Source organism: Phyllostomus hastatus, unplaced genomic scaffold (assembly GCF_019186645.2).
Source record: "Phyllostomus hastatus isolate PE091 unplaced genomic scaffold, TTU_PhHast_1.1 phas_contig_1, whole genome shotgun sequence".
Classification (NCBI taxonomy): domain Eukaryota; kingdom Metazoa; phylum Chordata; class Mammalia; order Chiroptera; family Phyllostomidae; genus Phyllostomus; species Phyllostomus hastatus.
The window spans coordinates 24076004-24101308 of record NW_025333498.1 but is presented as its reverse complement, the minus strand read 5'-3'; the positions used below and the strand labels follow the sequence as shown (position 1 = coordinate 24101308).

The following is a 25305-nucleotide window of genomic DNA, read 5'->3' as shown; positions in this document are numbered from 1 at the left end:
TAAAATATCTACAAAATCTTATTAATTTTATTGGCTACAAAATATCCCTTTGTATAGAGAGAGTCTCATTTTACTCAAACAGTTTTACAGTGTTGAGCATTTAGGTAGTTGTCAATTTGTCATTGTTACATATAACTTAATAAAGAGCATCTGTGGATATAAGTAATTTTCTAAATTTCCAATTATATCTTTAAGGTTTATTTATAGATCCAGAATAATTTTTACTCAAAAAAGATGAAGATTTTGTAAAGTTTTTGCTGTACATTAAGAAATTGCTTTCTGAAAATGATATGATTTATATACCAATCAGTAGTATAGAAAAGTATGTACCTTTTTGTACTGTTGCCACCACTTAAGATTATTATAATTTTATAGTACTTGCTAATTAGAAAATTGTTTTTGCTATTGTGTTGATTTTACTTATTTGTTCACTAGTGAGGTTGAACATTTCTTTTTTATATACATTAAACATTTGAACATCATTTTTTGTCATCTTTCTATTTTTGAACTTTGGTCATCAATTAATTGTTAGAAAAGTGTTCCATGAACAGAGAAAAAATATAGTTGATTCTCATTCTTCATGGCAGTTATTTTCTGTGAACACTAAATTCAGTGAACACTGAATTAGCAAATACCGAAGCATTCTTCCTAGGGAGATGCAGGGTTCTGGGAGCCTCTGGCCATAACATTTCCATTCACCAATCAATACATACCTTGTTTAGTGTGTTTTTATTTAAAGACGACTTATTTAGTGTATCTTGTTGATTGATTAACATTAAACGCATTGCCAACAGCACTGTAACTTGTGCCTGAACAAAACTTATCTGACACATGAATTTTCTCTGTAAGGCCCATCACAGCTTTTGCACGCTTAGCAACACTAAACAGCACTCCAGCACTATGCTTTGGAGCTATTTTAAACAGCAAAATGACCTACAAAAAGCACAAAAGTGCAAATACTGTGGCACCAAACACACCACACTAAGGAGGTTTGTGTATTTACACTGTGAGAGCTAAAAGAAGGCAGGCATTCACCTTGTTTGGCTTCGGCTGGGAATGGGAGGCAACTCAAATTTCTCCCCACTATACGCGTGTCTGTGAGACACTGTGACAGGGTCAGGAGTATGGATTTGGGGGTTCACTATAAGGTTAGGTACGGAGGCAAACCCACAAACACAGAATGCATGAATCATGAAGACTGACTCTATCTTCACGTTTTAGTCAACGGGCTATAGGTAGGTGGTGATGCACATGGGTAAATAAAGAAATGAATGAATAGGCAGGTAAAGATAAATCAATTCATTTTATAGGACACCAATAAAAATAAAAAATGTTCTTTAAAATCTATAATTTTGAAATATAGATAGGAGTTGCCATAGGCCACAGCAAAGAAAGAGCAAAACCAAGAAAGACAAAGTCAGTGTGCTGCCCCTGGAGGAGAACCAGCAGGCAGGAGGCAGAAAGGCCACCAGTGCAGAGCGGGACAGTAGTGAGTGTGAGTCTCATTCACCATCTCATGACCGAATGAGAACCACTGTGAGCCTCCATTTTCTCCTCCACAAAATCAAGATTAAGTTATCCCCCTTAGACTAAGATGTTTCTTACAGTTACTTTCTGTCTCATATTCACAGTTATAGCCCTAGGACTTTGCACAATTCCCAATATGTACATCACTTATCTGTCAGATATAATATTATGTCAGATACTCAATGCCCAAAATGTACCAGAAATAAATGTAAGAACAAAAAGAGTGAAGTGCAGAATACTGTACATTTAAAGTGCAGAGTAAAGCATTTTAATTGTAAAACCCTTGTCATATGAGACTAGGCACTTCCGATAAATAGTTAACACCTATCGATCTCTGTATTTCAAGTGCTCTGCTGCTTTATTTAAATGGTTTATGTGAATTCAAATGATATGAGTGATTTATTGATTTATCTATTTCTACTTAACAAACACTTATATACTACTTACTATGCTCCAAGCATTGTTTAATGCTTTATGAGTACTGATTTCTTTAAGCCCTGTCACAACAGTCTGTAGTATGTATTATTACTACAGCCATTTTATGCAGGAGGCATAGAGAAAGTAAGTTTTCCAAGGTCTCACAGCAAGTAAATGGTAGAATCAGGATTTTAACTAAGTGCTTTGGCTCCAGAGTTCATGTTTATAAACTCTATTTCATCACATTTCTAGGAGATTTCAGATATAGAAACAGGGATTAAGTAACTGACCTGATGTGGCAATGAACCTACTGGTGTGTCATTAGGATTTATAGCTCCAGGCCACAAGCACTCTGGTAATAAAAACAGCAGAGGCTTCCATGGTTTCTTACGCTGCTTCTAAGTGCTTCTAAGAATGAGGCCACTTACTTTCTCTCTTCCTGTTTTAATAATGAAGCTAGATTATCATTGCCACAATTCTAGATTTTGTTTGGGTCCTGGGAGCAGGTGCTCATAGAATGTAAGAAGAAAGCAGAAAGAGTATTACAACATTCCAGAACTAAGAAAGGGAGATGTTATGTTGTCAGGAATAATAACAGCTTGAGCTGTGGACTGACACCTAACTGCATTCAAATCAGGCTGTCCTGTTACCAGCTGTGAGGTATTGGTAAATTACTTCACCTCCCTAGACCTCGGTTTCATTTTTCAAATTGGTACAGTTCTCCATAAACAAACTATGATCATATTGATGTGAGGATTCAACAATTAATAGCTATAAAGCACTAAAGAAAGGCCCTTGGAACATAGTAAACATACAAATGAAATTTCACTAATAAAAGCAATACTTTAAAATTATCCACCTCCTGTGTACTAGTAGCTTTCCAAACATTTGTGATCACACCTCTATCACTAAAATTGGCATGCATACCAGTATCCTCATTTTATATATAAATTGTGGAAGTATATTGCTGTGGTGATATATCCCATGTAGTTTTAAACAAGGCCACAGAAATGATTCACCAAGTCCTAGTTTATCTCTCTCCAATACCCTTGAGCTTCCCTGGACCCCCCAATCATTGCACTTCCCCTCCCTAAAGAGTTCTTTCCTCACAGGTACTTATGGCCTCCTCCAGTCTTTCTCAGTTCCAGTGACATAGTAAAGAAAAAGGGGTACATCTGCTGAAGGAAAGTAATGACATCCATTACCATCTAAGAACAGTAATAGTCCCTTAACTCTCCCAATATTATTCACACACTCAACATTCTGTGTTATCTCTACTGAACCCTTTATCAAAGGCCAAAGGTCTGGTGGCCAAGGCAAAGTCGACCTTAAATTGATTCAGCTTCTCACTTGTTACCTTTTTCCCAGCTCTAAAATCCAAGAGCATCTTTGGAGAGTAAATTGGTCTCTATCAAGGGTCAGAGATGAATATTTTGCTTATGTAAGTCCCTTAAGAATCAAATTTAGGGGCACTGAAGACTGTACATGAGAGGGAAGTCCGAGGAACTGGTTAATGGAGATGGCTGGAGCCAAAACTCAGAATTTGAGTTTGCTCCAGATGATAAAAGAAACAAATCAGTCATTGAAGAGTGATACTCTTAAACATGCAAGAAGTTGAATTCTTCTTTTGAAAAATACAGTATACTTTTTATTCTCCTTGTGTTTTTCTTTTCTATCCCAAAGAGTATACGCCTAAATGTAGGGGGGAAAGACAAAGAAACCCTTCTCCTTTATACAGTCCAAACCTGGAGTTACTTGGGCTTTGAAAAAAAGTATTTTTTATAACAAATAGCCCATATATCATATGAGTAGCATAGAAAAGGCAAACATAGATCCTTTTGGGACTGTTTCTATGTGTCCAGGATGTACCTTAGGAGAAAAAATATACATATATCACAGATGCGATAGGTAAGCTATTGCTGATACCACTCCTTGGAACTGCTAAAATCACTCCACGGATCTTTAGATTGATTTTTGTCTTTGGGCAACATGTTTGCAAAGGGGACTATCCATGCGCTATGAAGAGACCTAGAGGAAAAATCCTGCACCTCACAGTAATAAAAATACCTCATTAAGCATTCTGTAAGAACTGTTTTAGTTTGTGGACTCTTTCTGGGAAAAGATTATGTATGTGTTTTTTGAATATAAGTTTACACACACTAAATGATGATTATGGCATCATTTGTTATGATGTTATGGTTATGAAATCATTTTATAAGTATAGTATTTAATAAATTAGGAACCTACCAATAAATCTCATTCATTTATTAAATAACTGTGTATTGAATATCTACTCTATGGTATACCATTCCAGGTTTCTGGGATATATGAATGTACAAAATAAATAAAAATTCTGTTGGGACACAGAATTCCCACATGCCCTCCTGAAGATGCCAGGAATGCACTGCCCTTCATACCTGAGCCAGTTCTCCACATTGTGTTTGTAGCAAGCAACCTTGAGAGATGAGGTAATGTCTCCTTCTAGGAGAGAAGATAAAAAATAAAACAGGCTTGCTTACTTACTCACTGAAGAACAGTGGTTTCCCACACTCACTTTGCCTTCTGCACAGTGCAAACCTACTGTATGTGTAGTGTCTGTCTGAACCACCACTCCCCACATCGCCCCAGTAGAATTTGCGGGACGAGAAATACCGGCAAACACATGATGCTCATGGCAGTTGATATACTGTGAATAATAAAGCAGTTTGTTCTGACCCAGGAGGCTCATGTCTTTTGCCCCATCCACGAAATGTTAACAGGACAACTTTTTCGCCGTAGGGTAAATTCAGTCCCAGACATGACAGATCTCTGCCCTCATTCAATTTTCGTTCCAGCCCACATTGTTTCAGTTCTATCCTGCTTTCAGTGTTCAATAAAAATTAAAAAATCCCCCTTGCTTATTTCTGCATCTTGTCTTGGGAGCTCATCAGTTAAGCCTTTTCCTATCGCTCATCACCACCCCCACCAAAAGGAGAAGGGTGATCTGTTGTAGAGTGTGCCTGTGTGTTATATTTCATAGGAAAATAATAAAGCTTGAGAGGTGTGATTTTATTTTTATAGGACAGTCACTGCTCTAAGGCAAAGAAGACGATTTAAATACTAAGGGACAGAATTATTTTGTAGATCTATTACTAATGGATTGCTAAAGGCAGGAATTTCAGTCATGGTTTTTGCTGTCAGTCTTCACCAATTAGTGATATTTTATCAGCAGGATTGCTGGTACCTGTGTCCCCAAACAACTGCCTGGTTTTTAAAGATGGGTTTACAAGCGCATTATTGATGGATTGTATAGAGGTTTATTATGATGTCATCGTTGGTGTGTTATGTTTGATCTTCTGGTATGTAAAATAGAGCATATTTCAAATGGTTTCTAATACAAAAGTTATGTGTACTCTCTAGCCACGAGGGTGATGTGTTCTCTTCAATACATTTTTTTTTCCATTGAAAATTACCCCAGGAAAATAAAGTGTCTAGAAATTAGTGACGAAAGAAGATATGCTGACCCTGAGGCTTCAGGGGAAGGCTGTCAAATGTCAATGTTTAAAATTAAGGAGAATATATTTAGGAAATGTAAATATTTATTTAGTCAATAGTTATATATTCATTCATGGAATGTAGTTAAACTCCTACCAAGTGAGTTCTAGGTGCTCATCAGTATGCCATTTGCTGAGAGTTCCCCAGGGGGTAAGATGCAGTGCGCAACCCCTAGGTCTTACTTGAATGCTGGTGGAGGAGAGACACACACTGATGTTTTCAGTGTCAAGGCAGAGATGCTCTGGAAATGTGTAGATAGAGCACTCACCTTATCCTAATGGCTCCATGAAAGGCTTTCTGGAGTTGACATTTGAGCTGAGTCTCAGTTTTATTTTTCTAATAGATATTGGATAACAATTCTGTACTAGACATGCTGCATAAGCAATTTCTTTATTCATAGTTTGAAGAAGTATTAAACAGACAATAAAAATTATCATGAAAACTAAGCATATGGTCAATTAAAAACAGGTATGTTTATAGAAAAATCATAGGTAAAAGTGTATCTTTTTGGTTTTTATCATTCACTGAATAGTCATTGATTTTTAATGAATAATTCCCAGACTATTCATTGTAACTCTAGCTGCCCCTGTCCCACCTGCTCTCCCAACATCTGCTTTCAGCCCAACTCTGCATCACTGGACACCTTTTTGGAATTTAGAATTTCTAACATATGGAGCCAGGAATACAGCATTGATTAGTTTCTTCCTTTTTATATTTTTCAAGGATTTGTATTTTTATTGGACATAAATATAGTAAAGGTGTTTTAAGCTTAAGGATAAAAAGAGAAATCAAGCTTCCAGATTTCATCCTTCCTGGCCAAATTCAAAATTCAAGTGTAATATCTTTGACCTGGTTTTGCTTTCCAGGATGATGTGATCTTAGAACAGTTTTATTGCTCTTATTATTGAGGATTTGGTATTTGTTGCCTTTGTTGTTAAGTGATGTTCTGACCTGGGTATTATGATATATTAGGCTTGATGGGGCTGTATTGTTGCACCAGATGAAATGTGTGGGAAAGTCATTGAGCAGGTGGAAAGTGCTGTTTAATCCTTCTAACAGGAAAGACTCCTGGTGGTATTGAGAAAATGTGAAAAGCAGCAAAACCGGTTAGTAGAGCTGAAGAATAGCAAATGTCTCCTTCTGTCATTGTGTGAGACTTTTAATCAAATGGCCTGCCTCATGTAGCTTTATTTTGCATTGAGCTATTCCATGTCCTCCAAATATTTCTCCGATGGTGGTAATGAATTGCATTGCCCTCTCGGTTGTAAGAGTGCGGGTATTCTGCTGAGGAGCCATATGGTTCCCATTTATTTTAATGTGTCTTTGACATCAGGAGAATTGCTGAGACAGCAGAGGAAAGTGCTTATACCTTGGACCGCAGCCAGAACTGTGATTATTTATGTTTAGTAACAACCACCTTTTCCCCCTATAAGTAATGGTATGTTCTTAAGATGATATCCATGTTGAAATTTTAATAAAATGAGAGTATAGGTTTATATATTTTGAAAATAGCTGTTAGTTTAGTAGCAGTGAAATGTTTTTTAGCAAGAAGTTTTAGGGTTTAATTGCACATATGAAAGATTAAGGAAACAAGCTGGGAAGTAGGTGGTACTTATTTTCTCACACTTTTTATTTGGTTTAACAGCATCACCAAGATAGTAGTCTGCATATGTAATGATTTCCATCTGTGATTCTTAAGGCATTTTATAAAGGTAATTACCAGTATCACTGATAATCGTCCTGTGAGGTAGATAAACATAATTCTGAAAATATTAGTGCAGGAACTGAGAAATGCAGATGCTCATTATGATAATCTGTACAATGGATCTTAGCAAGTATTAGAATTCAGATTTTAATTGATTATATTCTTTCACAATTTATCATTTTCCCTGTATCAGGTCAGAACAATATTTTTTTCTAATTCATTAGTACCATGATATGCTTACAACAAAGAAGCATTTTTTAAAGTAAAAAGACAATATCTCAGCAATTATGTATGTTCCATATGTAAATGTTAACAGTAACTGTAGAAACCTTAAGGATTTCATGGAAAAGATTAATGTTATCTAAAGAAATGTACATAGTGTGAAAAGTGAAAGAGCTGGTAACAGTGATCAAAATTCTGTGAAATGGTTCTTACCAGCAATCATATCAGATGTCTAGATATATGAGCATACATGGAGCAGGAAAACAGTTATCAACTACGAGCCTGCTTTGGGCTGAACTGATTAGAATACAGGGTCTAGATTTAGCAAAATATTTTAATATTACATTGTGTTTCAAAATATTTTGCTCAAGGCTCTTAATGTGTAAGCTTTATTTAAGTGATATGTCACGCAAAGACAAAAACTGAGGCAGAAGGAAGACTACATGCCAAACACAGAATTGGAACACCAAAATTCATGATGCCTAGTACTATAAATTTGGATGAAGTGATGAAAAAGGAGAATTAGAATGAAAATCAGTAGATCACTCAGTCGTACTATTTTAATCTATAGTTTAATCTAAACTTGTTTTGGTTTAATGACTCACCATCGCCAATGTTAATTGCATGTTACGTGGAAGGCCAGGACCTTCTGCAGTCATATCACATTTCATGGGAATGTCAATTTAGTGTAAGAGGGAGGAGGACTAGTGCTAAGTCAATTATATATTATATGTAAAAAACATGTTTTCTTTTTTCATTTTTGCTTTTCAGTTTCTCAATTTCAATTTTATAACATTAAAATATAATATTTATTCCTTGTGTCCCAACAAGTGTAAAAACAAAATGACTCCCTTTACTTCCCACCTTTTTTCCAAAGATTACTTATAAGAATTAGAAAGTGTAGGGAGCCATTTTAACAAGTAGAAATGTGTGGATGAAAAATAACTAGTTCTGAAAATGGTTACTCTTTATGAGTTAATCATTTTGATTATTTATGACATCAAAGCTGGAGGGTCAAAGTTTACCCTTGATTTTTATACGCAGCTTTCTAAATGTACATCAAAATCCTGGGTGGTAAACCTTATTTTTTTTCAAGCTGAGAATTGCAAATAGTTGATTGTGCTATTAATGTCAAATTCAGCTTGCAGTGTGCTGAGCAGCCTGGCTTGGTGCTGTCTGGAGAGATTCAGGAGAGAGCTGTTCCTCTGTGCAGCTCTCGCTCGCCAGTGGGTTGTAACCAACAGACGGAACGGATGCCGACGTGACATGCATGTTTATGATCCAAAACAAAGCTTTAGTCATTCAACCTCAATGGTCATCTTTTATATTATTTCTATTCCTGCTAATGTTTTCTGTTTAAATTCATAGGCATTATTTGTACATTTCTTGATAGAATACTTATTATTTCACACAGTCTTACATGAGAGGGTTTTATTTTTGGTTTTGTTTTTATAAATTAGTGACTTAAACAAAAGGGTCTCATCTTAAATTATTTCATTCAGAAGTTGCAATGCACGAAAGATGTTATTAGTCTGGACGGCAATGCATCTTGAACATTTTGAACTTAGAATGGAAAATACAGCCAAATGGTTAAACTACCTAATTTTCTCTATGAATTATAAAACTATTCCTTCTCTACAGAAGACCTGGAATCAGAATGGTGACTGGTTCTTATGGATGTTTGTCATATTTTATATGGCATCATCTATTTGCTGCTTTACTATCTAGTAGATAAGTTGGCTGGTTGATTTGAGATAGGGAAGAGTGGCATTTAGAGGCTGAGGAGAGAGATGTGCTACAATTTCAAAAGCATTTAGAAGTATAATTCACACTGTAAGGAATGCGATATAAATGTGGACTTGACACCAGAAGTCTTGCTATGGGTAAGACTTATTTTTCTTTGATCTTTTGTTTTTTAATGCTATTTTCACAGTAATAAGGTCAGTAGAAGAAGAAAAAAATAGTTCCTGATTTCCTATATAGTGGATTCTGACATTTCCTTTTGATTACTGACTCTGTCTCAGTACGTTTTTGGAACTACAAAACATGTTAATTCCAAAATATTGGGTATAACGTGTCCAGCATTTGGGAGAGTCTCCGTGGTATGTGATTGTTTGTGTGTGTTTTAAACCCTTCATCACTGACTATAAAACAGTGGAACCTTTGTAATAGATCACTTTACATTACATACTTTAGGTAATTTGGATTTTGTGCATGGTTGGAAAGCACATATTCCCAATTAGCCTTTACTTTTATTTTGCCTCTCATTCACCCAAAAGAGGACCAGTCTTTTGGCATCTCTCCCATTGTGATGACTTACAACTGTTCTAAATGCCTCACTTGAGCAAAACAACAAAAGACACAATTGGGGCAATGATATGCAGGAAACTTGAGGGTGTAAGTCAACAGACAAGGAGGACAATTAAAACAAGGATGAATTGCTTTTGAGAGCAAACTATACTTCATTTTGAAAGGAACTACTACTATATTTCTGGGTTCTTAGATTTTCGCTCCTTACTTAAACAGTGAAGATCTGAGACCATGTAGGCAACACCCTCATCAAGAGGAGCAAACCCTGACAATCATGTCAAGGTGGATAAAATGTGAGAATATGATCAAAGGAAATTTGAAGAAGTCCCTTGTTAAGATTAAGAATTTCTTAAAAATCTTAATAATTTTAACCATTGGAAACTAACTTACTATCTAAGCTATTAGGCTAATATCTAGGTTAAGTATCTCCTGGTGAAACTAGATTTTTGGTTTGTAAGCTACACCTAAATACTTCATAAGTCTTATTTGATCTTGGTTTATTCTTCAAAAGATGAAAAGCAACATGCACACTTTCAGAGCCCCTGATTAATTTGGTCGGTATGTTTTAAAAACACAAGTTTTAATAGCCCAGGCTTTACCAAGATGAACAAGTTAATTTCAGCAATCACAGTTTGCTTGTATTAAATTTCTCCCAGATCTCAGTTTGCTTGTACTAAATTTCTCCCAGATAAATGAAAAATAAACTCCAAATATAGATTTAAAAATCATTTGATGTTTTGCTTTTGTGCATAATGCATAGGAGAGAGAAGTGTATTATTGACTTTAGACCCAAATAGTAGAGTTAATAATATTTTCCATAATTTAGCCTCTGTTTAACATCAGTCTGGATCACGAACTCTCAATTTCAATGTGCCAAATTTAGTGCCAAAATACTTAGCTTTGTTTACTGTTGTCTGCCTTCGCAGTTAATCCAGGGCGTCACTGATAGTTGTGGGCACAAAAAGGAACAGGTCTGCACTGAGGGTAACTGACGTGCTGTGCCAGCGTGAGATCCAGGGTGGCTGCACTGTGGCAGCGTCAATGGTCTGGAATCCGGCCCTCAACCTGACAGGCCCAGGTCCACGATGGTCCCTGTACATGCAGAGAAGGCAGTTTCGGATGACATGATACACGCTAACCACATTCACTAATGGCTAAAGTATAAATTTAGAACACATTTGATTATTTTTAGTAAGAAATAAAGTGAATGAGTCAAGTCATCCAATTTATATGAACAGATTGGTCTATGAGTGGAAATGGAGCAAAATCAGCTGAATTTTCATAGAGTTTGATGTAAGTCAACTCTGCTACCCTGATATCCCCCTCTCCTCTGTGGGATCAGAATATTCAGAACATCGGAGTCATCAGAACACTGGCTCACCCAGATGGCCCTGGAAACACAATGGTCCCATTTCTAGTATTGGCTTCCATTTTTAATTCCTTTCCATGAACTTTATACATAATTTATGGTACAGATTATTTTAGTTTAATTAAATTCATACCCTGGCATTGTGAGTGAGTCAGTTTCCCAGTTTTCTTTCCCATTCATTTCTAAAGCATTTTTGGGGAGTATAACTTCTACAGATAAACTAATATCAGTTACTCTGTACAATTTATTTTTTAATTCATAAAGATCAACATCATCTCCATAATATGTGATCATTTTATAGTAACACCAGCATGCCCTAATGTGGTAACCATAATGGTGTTCCTAAGAGCTGTGATCTAGGCAGTGTATATAAAGTACCATTGCATTAGACACTTATGCTTCCGGGAAGGGAGGTGGGTAACTGTGAATGGGATAAAAGAAAAGGGGTTGGAAAGATGCAGACGCACAAAAAAATAGTATTGTGCATGAAAACAGACTAATTATTCTTTAGAGCAATGATGAAACACACTTTCTCCTCCCACTTTTTTCTTGCTCTTGACCTCACAGTAGTAAACTGAACACTAACTAAACTCTCTAGAGACACAAAGTTGAGTTCAATCATTCTGCAAAGGGCACAAATTACTAGATAGGTACAACAGGGAAGTTTCGGATTCCCTAAGGCAGATGTGTTGAGTGAATTTGTGTGTTTTTCCCAGGCTTGAAGAACACAGAGTCTTTTTTTTATGGCTTCATTTTGTGATGTTAGTCAAATTAGGGCCTGGAGGCAGAAGATAGCCCAGAAAGACTATTCTAGTGTTCCAATTCAATCAGAAGGTGCCTCCTAAGGTTGGTCTTACAGGTTTCAAAGCCTTCCGTCTAAAAATATTTTGTAGGCTTTTCAATTATCCTTTTGGCAGTGCTATTTATAATATGCAAATGATAAAACAAGCATAAGCACAGGCTTGACTTTGCAAACCCTAGTGCGGTAGGAAGCAGAACAAATCTCAGTACAATTTGATAATGTTGGCAACAACAAGAGCCCAGGTGAAGGGCCCTACTCTGCTATTAGAAAATCCTCTGTAAAATGACTTTTTGAAAAGGATAATCTGCTTTTCAGGAAACGGTGGGGCAATACATTCATGCAGAAGGTTGAAGTGTTCATCTCATAATCTAAAAATATAGGTACAAGATCTAAATAAATTTTTAAGAAGGAAATTTGTCTAGAGTACTGTGAATTGTCTGAGAAGAAATAAGTAATAAAATTGTCAGAGGTGTTTACAATAATTATCTTAAATTAGCACATTAATTTTTTTCTTATCTGTAAATGTATCTGGCTTATCTGGCCTTGAAAGATAATGGCTTAAGGACATCATTTTTATGACATCAAGGGCGTAAAGATTGCAGGTTATCACCCCCAAACCAGAAAAGCTCTAGCCTGCTGTAGGGGTGACAGATGAGGTTGCCAGATTACCTAGACAGATTGTTGAATTTTTCTTTCTATGGTGATCTTTTACATTTTTTACAAATTCTTCCCTTTTTTGAGATGATTTAAACATACAGTTATGAAGCAGATCGGAGCTTTTAAATCAAAGCTGAAAACTCTCGCTGCCGCCAGAAGTACACGTTGCAGTGACCATACGCATAAATATTATAAATGGGAGAATTACGTACATGTTTGAAAGCATTTACTTTCTAGCAATCTCCTTGGGAGAAGTATAACAGTAGGGAGGAGGGGAAGTTGGGAAAGGTAAATTCTTGCCCAAATGTCATATTTCTCTCACTCTGTATTCTTCGGAGTCTGTTCATTCTGTCTGAGCTTCTCATCACTGGAAATGAAAGTTTCATGGTCATGGATCACCATCTGGTTTATTTGCCAGTGTATCCAGTCATCTAGAAAGTGCCTGGCACATAGTAGGCCCTTGGTTTGTACTTATTGAATAAACAAATCTGTGAAATGAGATCAGCCATAGCAGCCTCTCTGTTGAATTAAATACTTTATGGGACAGGGTGGGAGAATGAGGAAATAAAACCTTGAGCTCACTTGGGAAAAGATTTTTATATAAAGCCAAAGTGATATGTAGTCTCTCTTTTTTTAATTGCTTATACAATCTTACAAATCAAAATCACCTTCAAAGACAGCAGCAGCTAACATCTCTCAGCTTCATGCAGTTCCCTTGGAGTGGCTTCGACTCTCTCTGTGACATGATGTTTGAAATCCTAGGCTCGAGAATAAATCCCAACTTCATCCCTGGTTGTATGATCTTAGCCATGTTGTTTAACCTTTGGTCACTTGGTTTCCTCAAAGTGGAGACATGGGTAGTATCAACCGAAGGAGTTAAACAGATAAAATTAGATAACTTGTGTGAAGTTCTTTGCATAATACAGAACTTGGAAAGTACTCCATAAATGTTAGTTTATATTATTTTTTGCCATCCAAGGATTTCTTCTCAGTTCATTGTTTCTTCTTGTTTGTTTTTCTATTTGAGCATGTGTATTATTTTCCTAGGGCTGCTGTAACAATATACCACCAACCCAGTGGCTTAGACCAACAGAAATTTCTTGCCTCACAATTCTGAAGACTAGAAGATCAAAGTGAAGATTGGCTGGGCTGTACTTCCTTTGAAAGTTGTAAGGGAAGAACCTGTCCTGGCCGTTTCTAGTTTCTGGTAGCCCCAGACATTCCTTGGCGTTGGCAGCATAATCCACATGTCTGTACATCCTCACCCAGGCCCCTCCCTTGCTATCTACATCACCCTGCTGTGCACATCTGTGCCCAAAGGTTCCCTTTGTACCTGGACACCAGGCGTATTAGATTAAGACCCACCCTAAAGAACTCGCTTTAACTTGATTACCTCTGTAAAGACCATATTCCCCAGTAAGGTTACATTCTGGGATGTTGAGGGTGAGAACTTCAACATATTTTGGGGGTAGGTGAGCACAGTTCAGCCATAACAGGATGATTCTATATACTTCTCTTCAATTCATTGTATCTTTCCTTACCCAGTGGAGAAACATCATATAATATAGCACCAGACTGGGAGCTTTTAGGTTGAAGATTAGTTTTGCCACTAACTACACTAAAAGAAATCCCTCAAATTTTACAAGCCTGAGTCACTTCACTCTAAAATAAAAGAGCTGATCTAGATGATATCTAGCATGTCTTTCAACTCTAAAAGCCCCTGGTTACAATGTGTGACTTTCTTTCCATCAACTACAGTGTGTATCTCCATGCTCCATGATGCTCTGTGTATCTTGATGTTCCCATAACTAATTATAAAACATCCCATGGCATTTCCAATGGTCTCAGTGCACACTTGATGAAAATCCCACTGTTCATTGTACTAGTGAGAGAGATTCATATCAAATAAAAGCTTTTTTAGATTTAGATTGTAAAAATATCTAAACAGTGCCAGTGAACATTTTTGTGATTTTTTTTTTTTGCTTTTTGGAGTTTTCTAAAATTTTTCAACAGACACATATTTTATGCCAAGCACCCTCAATATAAAAATAAGATCCAAAATGTGGAGGTTTGTAGTGTGTGTCTTTTCTAATTATAGTATGATACAACTTATTTGAAAACCATGAAACCAAAACGTCAGGGGTTAGGGGAAATGAAAAATCAAATTCTGCTACTGATTCATAGGCTACTGGCGACTTTCCTAAAAGTTTGTTTAGACTACTGCTATTTATAGGACTTAAAAGTCTCCTCCACCACAGCTAGAAAAAGATTTAAGAAAAGGAAGAGAAATCTGTGCTAACTCTGAGATAATGACATTTCTTGTGTCTCCCTGTCAGAAACAATTTGGCAAAGATTCAGGCGGCAGTTTCTAATTCCTCGCCTCATCTAAAAATCACTGCCCTCGGTCTTCACTGTATCGTTTCTTTCTCTTTCAGCTTCCTCCATTCTCAAAAGGGAGAAGCGGCTGAGGACAAAGAATGTGCATTTCAGTTGTGTCACCGTGTACTATTTCACCAGGAGGCAAGGCTTCACGAGCGTGCCCAGCCAAGGGGGCAGCACCCTGGGCATGTCCAGCCGCCACAACAGCGTGCGCCAGTACACTCTCGGCGAATTTGCCAGAGAGCAGGAGAGACTCCACCGAGAGATGTTACGAGAACACCTCAGGGAGGAAAAGCTGAACTCTTTAAAACTAAAGGTAAACGACATTTGAAACTCACTCTTGGCAAAACCCCACCTCCTTTCTTCAGTTTGGTTGTGTTAACCATTTTTGTACTTATATTCACAAGCCAAACTGGGTGTTTTACACAACAGACTGCCTGCTGAGGCTTTTTTTTAAAGCAAAAACAGTATAGTGTCTTCTCTGAAAGCAATGTGGAAAATTTACCTAATGTTTATTCATAATTCACTCTATAATATGCATTATTGAGCAATACTAGGTTGTAGACATACTTGGGCTGGGTCAAACTGGTATCAAAATAGACATGATCCCTTTTCTCCCAGAACTTACATATTAATAGGAAAGAAAAATATTAATCGTGTACACAAAGTAAGACCACAGCTTCATTAAGTAATATGAAGGAGAGCTGCAAAGTGCCATGAAAGTGTATAACGGAATTGATGTGATCCGAAGGTCAAAGAAGGTTTCCTCAAGGGAATGGCAACTGACCTGAAACCTGAGCAGAGGACTAGGCGGTGAGGGTTGGCAAGGTTGGCTCGGGCAGGAGGAAGCGCTGTGAGCCCACAGAGGCTGGTGTGGCTGGGGCTGAGGCAGACAGATTGGAGTGACATGAAGGAGTTGGGATAGGGCTTCGTAGATCATGTTAAAGCATTTGTTTTCTCTCTTCATCCTAAAACCATCAGAAATAATCCAAGAGTTTTCAGCATGGGGTGGATGGTAGGATAATGGGGTCTGGTTTGTGCTATGATGTGAGAATATTTTTGGAGTGGAAAGAGCCACGTTGTGGTGGGAGGTGGGGGGTGGCATGTGGAATTAGACCAGGTAAGAAGCTATTGCAATAGTCCAGGAAAAAGCTAATGGTGAGTTAGATTAGACGGATAGTAGGGAAGATGAAAAGGGATGGACAGAGGGAGAAATTTAGGAAGTAAAATCAACAGTCCTTGATGATGTGTAGACTTGGAAGGAAAACAATGATTCCTAAATTTCTGGCTTACAAAAGTGGGTTGTGGATGATTGTACCTTTGTCTATGACAAAGATATGACAGGGAATGCAAGAAGAGGTGAAGCTTGGTGCTGGGAGTGTTTGGGACGGGTAGATGATGAGATACTTTTGGACATAGTGATTTTCAGAGGATCTCGAGTTTTTAAAGAGATGTCAGGGAGTTATCCAGGTAGAGATACATATTCTTCTGCCATATTAGAGATTAAGTTGAGAGAAACACAGCTCAGAAAACTTCTTTCATCAACCAAAGGCACTTTTTATATTCACATTGATTCATCAACCTACCAGTTTACAGGAAATTCTCCCCATCATTATCTAATGACAAAAAAAATCTTTCCAGGTCATCCAGAGTACTTAATATAAAGGGTTACTCTTTACATTGCTGAAGCACCGTAAGCATACCTTTGTTAGCTGTACCTTTAGCCTCCATTGTAAAGCCAGTTGGCAGAAGTGTCATGTGTGTTTCAAAACACCTTGTTTTCATGCATTTTGCAATTTATGTATGTGCCTTGCTCCCAGTTGCAGAAGAAGTCAGTTACTTAAATTAAACTGGACACAGTCAACTGAGAGCATGTTTCACATTTCCTTTGGAGGCATTTTTGACAGATTTCCTTGAAATTCCCTTAAGATTTTTTGGTAGCAATCCATTGCTGTTGTTGTTGCTGTTCATGATTGCCTTGCCTATAGCTTAATTTAATAATAATTTTCAGATTTGCTTCTGAAACCTACCCACTGCCTTTCTGATGCACTGCAAACCAATAGCACCCCTACCCAAAGAGAGAAGTCATTCTTCAAACTCAAATACTGGAGGAAAAATAGTAATCACTGACATTTATTCAGTGATTTTTATTTGCCAGGCATTTCATAAGCATTATTTAATTTTATCCTAACAAAGACCTGGTGGAGTAGGTAAACTACAGTGTGTACAACTAAAGATAAAGCATAGACATATTATATAGCTGACTCACTAACAGAAAACTGGTTGTATCATCTCATTACTTTCTCTTCCAAAATTAATTGATGATCCCCTATGACACTGGGAAAGACAATCTGTGTACCTATAGGGAGTTTTCCCTATCTGAGGTTGAGTACCGTGTGCAGTAGTTTTCAGCAGCTGGGGAACTATAATTCTATCTGAAAACCAGAAGATTTATTGTGGTGAACTTTGAAGCACATTTTACATGTGATGAATGTTAGGGGGAGCCACACGATGCAGGGACCTTCCTCCACATCAGGCAGTGATCTATTCTGTTACTATAATTTGTATTTAGCTCCTTCTACACCTTTTTTTAAACAAGCTAAAGAAAAGAAGCAAAAATAGCATTCTATTATTGATCCTTCTTTTTCTTCGTTCTTAGTGTTGCAAGTTGGAGAGGCAGTCATCCCAGTGGGTGTCATGTCTAGGTTTGTCATTGATAGGAGCAGAAGTGAAAATATGCAGCTTTCTCTTTTGGTGAAGATATAAACAAAAATTATTTGGATAGCATAGCTTCTTCCAAATGAATACCAAGCAAGACGATACTGGGATTCTAAGGTGATTAGATCTTAGCCTCACTGTACTGCAAGTATTCAGAAACCTGCATCACATGAACCTGATAGAAGATCACAGCAATACAGCAATGTGGACCAGTTTCCTGAAAAAAAAAAAGCCTGAGGAGAATTAATGGAGGAAAACTTTTGTGTGTGTGTGTGTGTGTGTGTGTGTGTGTATAACATATATGTGTGTTATTTACATATACCAGGTCTGTCTGGAAAATGTCTAGTGATTATTAATATAACAAGAACAGTTTGTGTGATGTGGATGTAACCTGCCAGCCAAGGAAAGTGGACTGGAGTATGCATGTGTGAACAGTGATGACTTCACTGTAGTAATCAGTGGGGGTGGTACACGCTATTGAGTGAGCATGTGTACTGTGTGGTCATTACATTCAAAATGACTGAGTGCATAGAGCAATGAATCTGCATCAAATTTTGCATTAAACTTGAACATTCCTCTGTGGAAACTATTTAGATGATTCAGAAGGCCACAGTTATGGGCAACTGATGATTGGCTGCTTCATCATGACAGCGTGCCTGCTTGTGCATCATGTCTCATGCAGTGTTTTGGCAAAACATCAAATCACCCAGGTGATTCAACTCCACTACAGCCCAGATTTGGCACCCTGTGACTTCTGTCTTTTCCCAAAATTAGAATCACCTTTGAAAGGGAAGGAATTTCAGACCAACCATCAGTGAGATTCAGTAAAATACAATGGGGAGCTGGTGGCGATTCCAACAAAGGATTTTGCAGAGTGTTTTGAACAGTGAAAAAGAGGCTGTGAGAACTGTATGAGGTCCCAAGGTGCCTACTTTGAAGGCGACTGAGGTGGCATTGTCCTCCATACAATGTTTCTTATAGCTTGTATCTTCTTTAATAAATGTCTCTTTTTTTACAATACATTGCTGGATACTTTTGGGACAAACTATACACACACACACACACACACACACACACACACACATATATATATATCCACTTATATACATGTATTATTTTTATTGTATTTTTCCCATTACCATTTATTCCTCCTATGACCTTCTTCACCTTTACCCACTTCCCATCCCTCTGCAGTTTCCACACTGTTGTCCATGTCCATGAGTTCTTTCTTTTTTTTCTTTTTTGCTCGATCCCTTATGTTGTAATTCATCTAGTATATTAACATTTATGGTTTTTGAATATTGATTCTACTCATTTAGGTACCCAAAATCTAAAATTAGCTGCCCCAGAATTTCACTCTGATACTTGAAATTTTCATACTTTTAATATGAATAGCATTTGTTTTGAAATATAAACCCCTCTGAGTTAAGTAGCAAAATAAACAACTAAATCGATTTTATTATTTTCATTGGGGCTGCAGGAAGGTCAGCAGCACAGAAAGGAGCCCAAAGAGGAAAGCCAGGATTCCTGAAAACACACTTTGCCACTTTGGTTTTGCCGAGAGGAGGTTCCCTATGAGAGGCGATAAAGAGAAGGCAGCAGCATCTGACAAGACCAATTCTTTCCAAAGCCCTCACGATGGAGCCCAGAAAAAACACTACAGGAAATTCCCTGGGCTTGGGGCTGGGGAGTTTCCCTCCTACTTATCTGAGAACCAGCAGCCCAAAAAGAGTGAAGAGAAGTTTCTCTTTCCACTGTGCCTCCATTTCTTTCTAGGGTGTCCTCTGGGTTCCAGACAGAGCACCCAGTATATACAATGGCACTTCTTCCAGGGGGGCCTTAAAGTGGAAAATTAGTAAAAAGATACATACACACTTCCTGATGTTTCTTTATAATAAATATTTTGAGAACAAATTAAGAATAGAAACTAATTATTCATTGTAAAATGTCTTATTTAGTAAATCATCTCTTAAATTTTGAGATAGACAGATTGAGGAAAAAATACGTACTATTAGATTTGCAGAACAAACTTATTTTTATTTTGTAGGTTCAAGTGCATCCTTATTGTTGATGATGTTGCTGTACCAAACATTGTCTAAAAATAATTAATAAAGAAAGTTGATTGAATAAAATACGTGCTCCTAAAAGAAATAACTACCTTTAGATTCCTAAATTACAGATCACAGTTCTTTTTCTCTGTCAAGCCCATTCAGATCTGTCATATTCTTCACAGCAATCAATGCAGTCATCTTAATACTGTACTCTATTCCAAATTAAGTGCTTAGATTTCATCCTCTGCACCACACTGTTGAACAATTACATTAGCTTTTATTCACATTTCACACATATCTGTAAAATGCATTAGGCAGCCATCTGTACATTTCAAAGAGCCCTGGCTTTCCAATGGCCTCTGTGTTATATCTTACTGGATTCTACCTTCTTCTAGGAAATTTGATTTAGGTCTCACAGCTTCGACTGGCCCCTCCTTCTCAATGTTTTTTCAACCTTAATTGCTCTTCTCCTTTCTGAGATCAAGGCCATCTTTAATCTGGTATCATTTCCAATGGCTTTCCAGAGTTACACACTCGTCTCAATTTCTTGGTCATGTGTTCCTTGAAGAATACTTGGTTGTTTGCACTCTTTCCTCACAAAAAGAGTTGCCAGATGGTAACTCTACCTTTAATCATCAACCTTTAAAAAGTCTCTATCTAAATCTTCTTTACCCCAAATCTTACATTTATGATTGTGTTTTATTCATTTAGTGACTTACAATATAGTTCTCCATGTTCACCCCAGCCATGTCGCCTTGTATCCCTTCAACATTTCTGCAATTTAACTAACCTTAAGGTAAAGATCCTGAATGTCCCAGGAGATATAAGGGATTAGGGGTTTGTGCGAGATGGTAGACACAGGCTGTTATCTCAAACCTATACTTTCCAAATTTTTGGATATGCTTTTTAACTATTTCCCCACCCTACAGTTCTTCACTGAATGGTTTAAAGTCTGCTCTCATGATATTTTTTTAACACCACTTGTCCCTACAGATGTTCTCTGTTAAACACCACAGAGATTACTGAAGAACATACTTACTGCCTTTGCTTCATTAATACATCCCCAAAGGGAGGCCCAGTCCAATGCCAAATGGGAAACTAGTATCCCAAGTATTTGCCATGTCATATGCACAACCTATTTTGACCAGGACAGAGAAAATGTGCTTAACCAAAGTGATGGAGACTGAGAGACTGGCCATCACCCCTGGGCAAATGGAGTATGTTTAAGAACATGTTCTTTCATAATATTTCTGGTATTTTAATTTAAATGGAACAATTAAGCATATATATAGTAAAATCTTTACATGCTTCATATGCAATAAACATTGATTTTTTAGTCTGAAACCAATTGAGCTGATTGATGCTGCTGACTAAAATGTGGGGTGCATCCGGTGGTGTACTAGAGCCAAGTTGCAGAAGGTGCTCACTAAAGTGTATTGGGCACATGACATACTCTCCCCAATGGTAGCTTAAAATGTGCCATGATGGGGTATTATTTATACCATGGGACTTGACAAACATGACAATTAGACGCCCCCTTTTTAAGAGAAATATCCAGCTATTAAATATTTACTGGCACACTGTTGGATTTATTTGACTTATCAGCCACTGCTAAAGGAAGCACTGTTTGTCTAACCAGAAGGGAAGATAAAGGAATATATGAAAAGTTTATGGGTCTTATATGTCAGTATTATTATTCCTTCTGGTGATTTTTGTGGTGATATGTTAGCCACATACTCATGGAAAATTCTGGTTGTTAAAATTCCTATGAGGTGACAAAACAACAAACATTCCTAGTTCATTGAGGCATAATTAAATTGGTTCCAGTTTGCCACTTGCAATTAACAACTAATGAACTGAAGAATTATATTGTAAGATTTGACTGAGTAACCAAAGGATATGAATGTTTTCCTTTTACTTCCCAGAGACCTTAGTGACTAGGTCATCTATCCAACTCATACCATGAAACCAGGAATTTCTTCGATCAAATACATACTTACTTATTTGTCTATTCAGCCACTTAATTGCAATATCTGGAGACTCTGCTTTTTGAGGTAGCCCATTCCATTTGTGCAGTTTTAATTGTTAGAAAGTTGTTCTTTACATGGACCAACCTGCTACCATCTAATTATACCTTTTGGCACTAATTCTGCCCTCTAGGTACATAGAATAAATTTTGTCCCTATTCTTTAGACCTTCAGGGTTCAAAAACAATGTTGAAGCCCTGGCTGGTGTGGCTCAGTAGATTAAGATCAGGCCTGCAAACCAAAAGGTCACCAGTTCAATTCCTAGTCAGGGCACATGCCTGGGTTGCGGGCCACGCCCCCTCCTGGGGGCATGTGAGAGGCAACCAAATGATGTTTCTCTCACACATTGATATTTCCCTCTCTTTGTCCCTCCCTTCCTCTCTCTCTAAAATTAAAATAAAAATAAAATCTTAAAAAAGCAGTGTTGATGGACATGCAAATGTGTTTAACAATAGGTTATAAGGGTTCCATATGTTTCTGTTCTACAGGATTAAACATCCCTAGGTCTTTTCATTAATCTTCCTAGGGCATGGTTTTCAGACACTTTATTGCCCTGGTTACCCTCCTCTGGATATAGTGCTGGATATTTGTGTCTATCTCAAAATATGGTACTGGGTCTAGACTCGGTACTCCAGATGGGATCTGTCCAGCATATAGGGATGTTCCATTATCCTGCCCCAAGTTGTGGCTGTCCTATGTGTGGATATACACTAAAGTTACTGTAGACTTCAGGAATTTGATTAATTTGTTTGTTCATGTTAAGCTGGCAGTAAATAAAAGAAAGCAAACAAAAAACAAGAAGCCAAACAAAACCCAGATAAGGCAGGTGTGAATTACTATATATGAGTAAATTGAACTTTGTAATCTCTCCAGGGCAAGAATCCTCTTTAGTACTGGATATGGTGTATAGACAGCAATCAATAAAGTTTTTTTTATTTAAATAAACCTGATCTTGTCATTTGAAGATGCAATCAAATGTGCCTCCTAGGTATTCGTCCAAGACAGGATTTTAAAACTATACCTCCCATTACAAGGCTAAGTTCGAGATATCCTCTCAGAATAGTGATCCTCAGGGTAAAAAGGGAGCTTCGCCTTCACCACCCACCTCCCAGCCTCCACTGAGACTCATTGCCAGGCCAGGCACAGCTGCTGACAAGTGTACGTGAGCCACATCCCTCATTCCCACCTCCCTGGCGGTGCCAAAGAGCTCAGCATCACTGTTTTTAGACACATTTTCAACTGTTCAGCTAACTGAAAATCCATGTATCCATCCATCTCCTCATTATTCATCTCACATTCCTTTGTTCCATGTGCAGGCCATAAGGAATTCTGTCTGAGAATCTCAGGGCTGGATCAGTGGTTCCCAGCTGTGTTCCGAGGGGTCAGGGCTCTGTGCACCACACACTCTGCTTTATCTTTTATCTGGCTTTTACATTTCATATTTATATGTTAAGGTTCTACCTGGACTCTGACGTGATATATGGCCGTTCTCTGCTGAGCCCAAGCAATATCGTAGTAGTCACTCTTCTCTTTTTCAGGTGTACAGAGACCATCTGTTTAAATAATCTCTTCTAGAATGTTATCTGGAATTAGCTCTTTTAAAAAATAATTCACTCTCATCATGACTATTTTTTTATTTCTTTCTCCATGACTTTTGACAGATATTAGACTGAGCTTTTTCACTGCTGCACAACAGATTTCCTAGGCCTAGGGACCCTTACATAAAGCGGCGGAGTGTTCTTTCACGGTCGCACCTCTTCTTCACATTCCATCCTTCCTAACCTATGTATTCACCTGTTACTGGTTTGAAGGCTTTTGTCCTTGATAGGACTATAAAATCAGAATGTGAAGAAGGTAATTCTGTTTTTGGCCTTTATATCTGCTCTTCCATTTAATTTGTCTATCATTTCCTCCTCCCAGTTAATTCCATAATTTACACATATATTTTGTTATGCTTAACCATGCTACATCATATTTATTAACTGGTCATCTCCCCAGCAGACTGGAGGTGCCTTAAATGACAGAGCTGTCATGAATATGTAAACTCTAATACCTAGTATACAGTGGCTGGCAATATAGCATGGTGATTAGAGGGTCATCTCATACACCAAAAGGTTGTGGGTTCAATCCCCAGTTGTGCATATCTGAAGTGAACCGATCAATGTCTGTCTGTCTGTCTGTCTGTCTGTCTCTCTATCTTTCGCTCTCTCTCCCTTTCCCCACTCACCCTTCCTCTCTCTCTAAAATCAATAAATATATTTTCAGGTGAGGATTTTTAAAAAAAAATTCATTCAAAAATATTTATTAATCAATTACTTTGGGGGTTGCAGTTAACAAGGTGCTGAGGATACAGTGGTAAGCAAAACATATGTGATCTCTATTCTCATTGTGTTCCCATTACAGCGGGAAATATATACATGAATCCAATCACCAAAACTAGTATGTGATTACAAAATTAGGCAACATACTATGCTGACTAAATGCAGGCCAAGGCTTGTGCATAAAAGTCAGCCAAGAAAATCGAGAGGAACACACTGGTTCGACAGTGGGAGCTGTCAGTTTGGCCAGCTTCTTCTGGTGTCTCCTATTAGCAAGGCCATCTCCATGTGCCCACGAATTAAGTAACCAGAAGAAACACTAACTGGTGAGGTGGTCATATCTTCCTCTCACTTCCCGTTTTCTTTTCCCTGAGCTCTTTTTCTCTGTGTCTGAATCATATATTTTTCATTTCGGAATGAGCTGATTCTAAGGGAGCTCGCACTGCTCGTTTTTCTCCTCCCTTGCAGCACTGAGACAAACCCTGGGAGTTGGGCTGCAACCTTGTCCTTCCTTGCAAACAGGTGTTCTTGACTCTAAGGGTTTTCACTCCAAACTGGTCTTGCAAAACCTGGTCAGGCTTTGGCATCAAATAGTCCTGATTCTCAGTACAACCACTGATTGGCTATGTAGCTGGATAGACTCTGGCTAACTATCTTCTCAAGACTCCAATTTTCTCATCTATTAAACAAAGACTTCATAAAATTGTTTGCAAATTAGATAAAGTAGTTTATATAAAGCATAGGAGATTTTATTAATAAGAGTACCTTTTTACTGCTGAAAATACATGTTTTTGTTGTGTTTTATTTTTAGCATTTTAGTCCATGTTTTCAGTATTGTTTCTCTCTCATAATCATTTTGCATTATTTTCATTTAATTCACTAAAGATTGCCTTGCATTGAAATTCATAGTAGAATTCACCCATTGTATGATATGAGAAAAAAACGATTGAAAGTTTGTTTTCATTTGAGCCTCTCTTGTACTTGACCCAGAAGAGTTTCAGAATCACCTCACTGATTCTGACTGTAATGTGTCCCATCCTGTGTGTTTAGATCCACAAAGATTTTATTTTGTTGGCCTTTGGAAGCTGCTTACTCATACTTATCAGTGTATGTCAGATAGATTTGGAAAACTAAGATATTTCCATTCTATCTGCTTTTAAAAAGTTGCAGTCTTTTCCTTTGTAGAGTGAGTCTGGACAGATTCACATAGTCCCATGTTAAGTATCGTCATTGAACAAAATGAGCACACACACGCACAGAGGCCAGAGC

The 25305-nt window shown here is 37.5% G+C and overlaps 1 protein-coding gene across 3 annotated transcripts in view; it reads left to right on the top strand.

Moving 5' to 3' along the window:
- CSRNP3 (cysteine and serine rich nuclear protein 3) overlaps positions 1–25305 on the top strand; it is a 197354-nt gene that overhangs the window by 155728 nt on the left and 16321 nt on the right. For all 3 annotated transcript variants that reach the window (XM_045860726.1, XM_045860906.1, XM_045860812.1), the window contains one exon: positions 14979–15238. In XM_045860726.1, coding sequence (XP_045716682.1) covers positions 14979–15238 — 260 coding nt within the window. The remainder of the gene's footprint in view (positions 1–14978; positions 15239–25305) is intronic.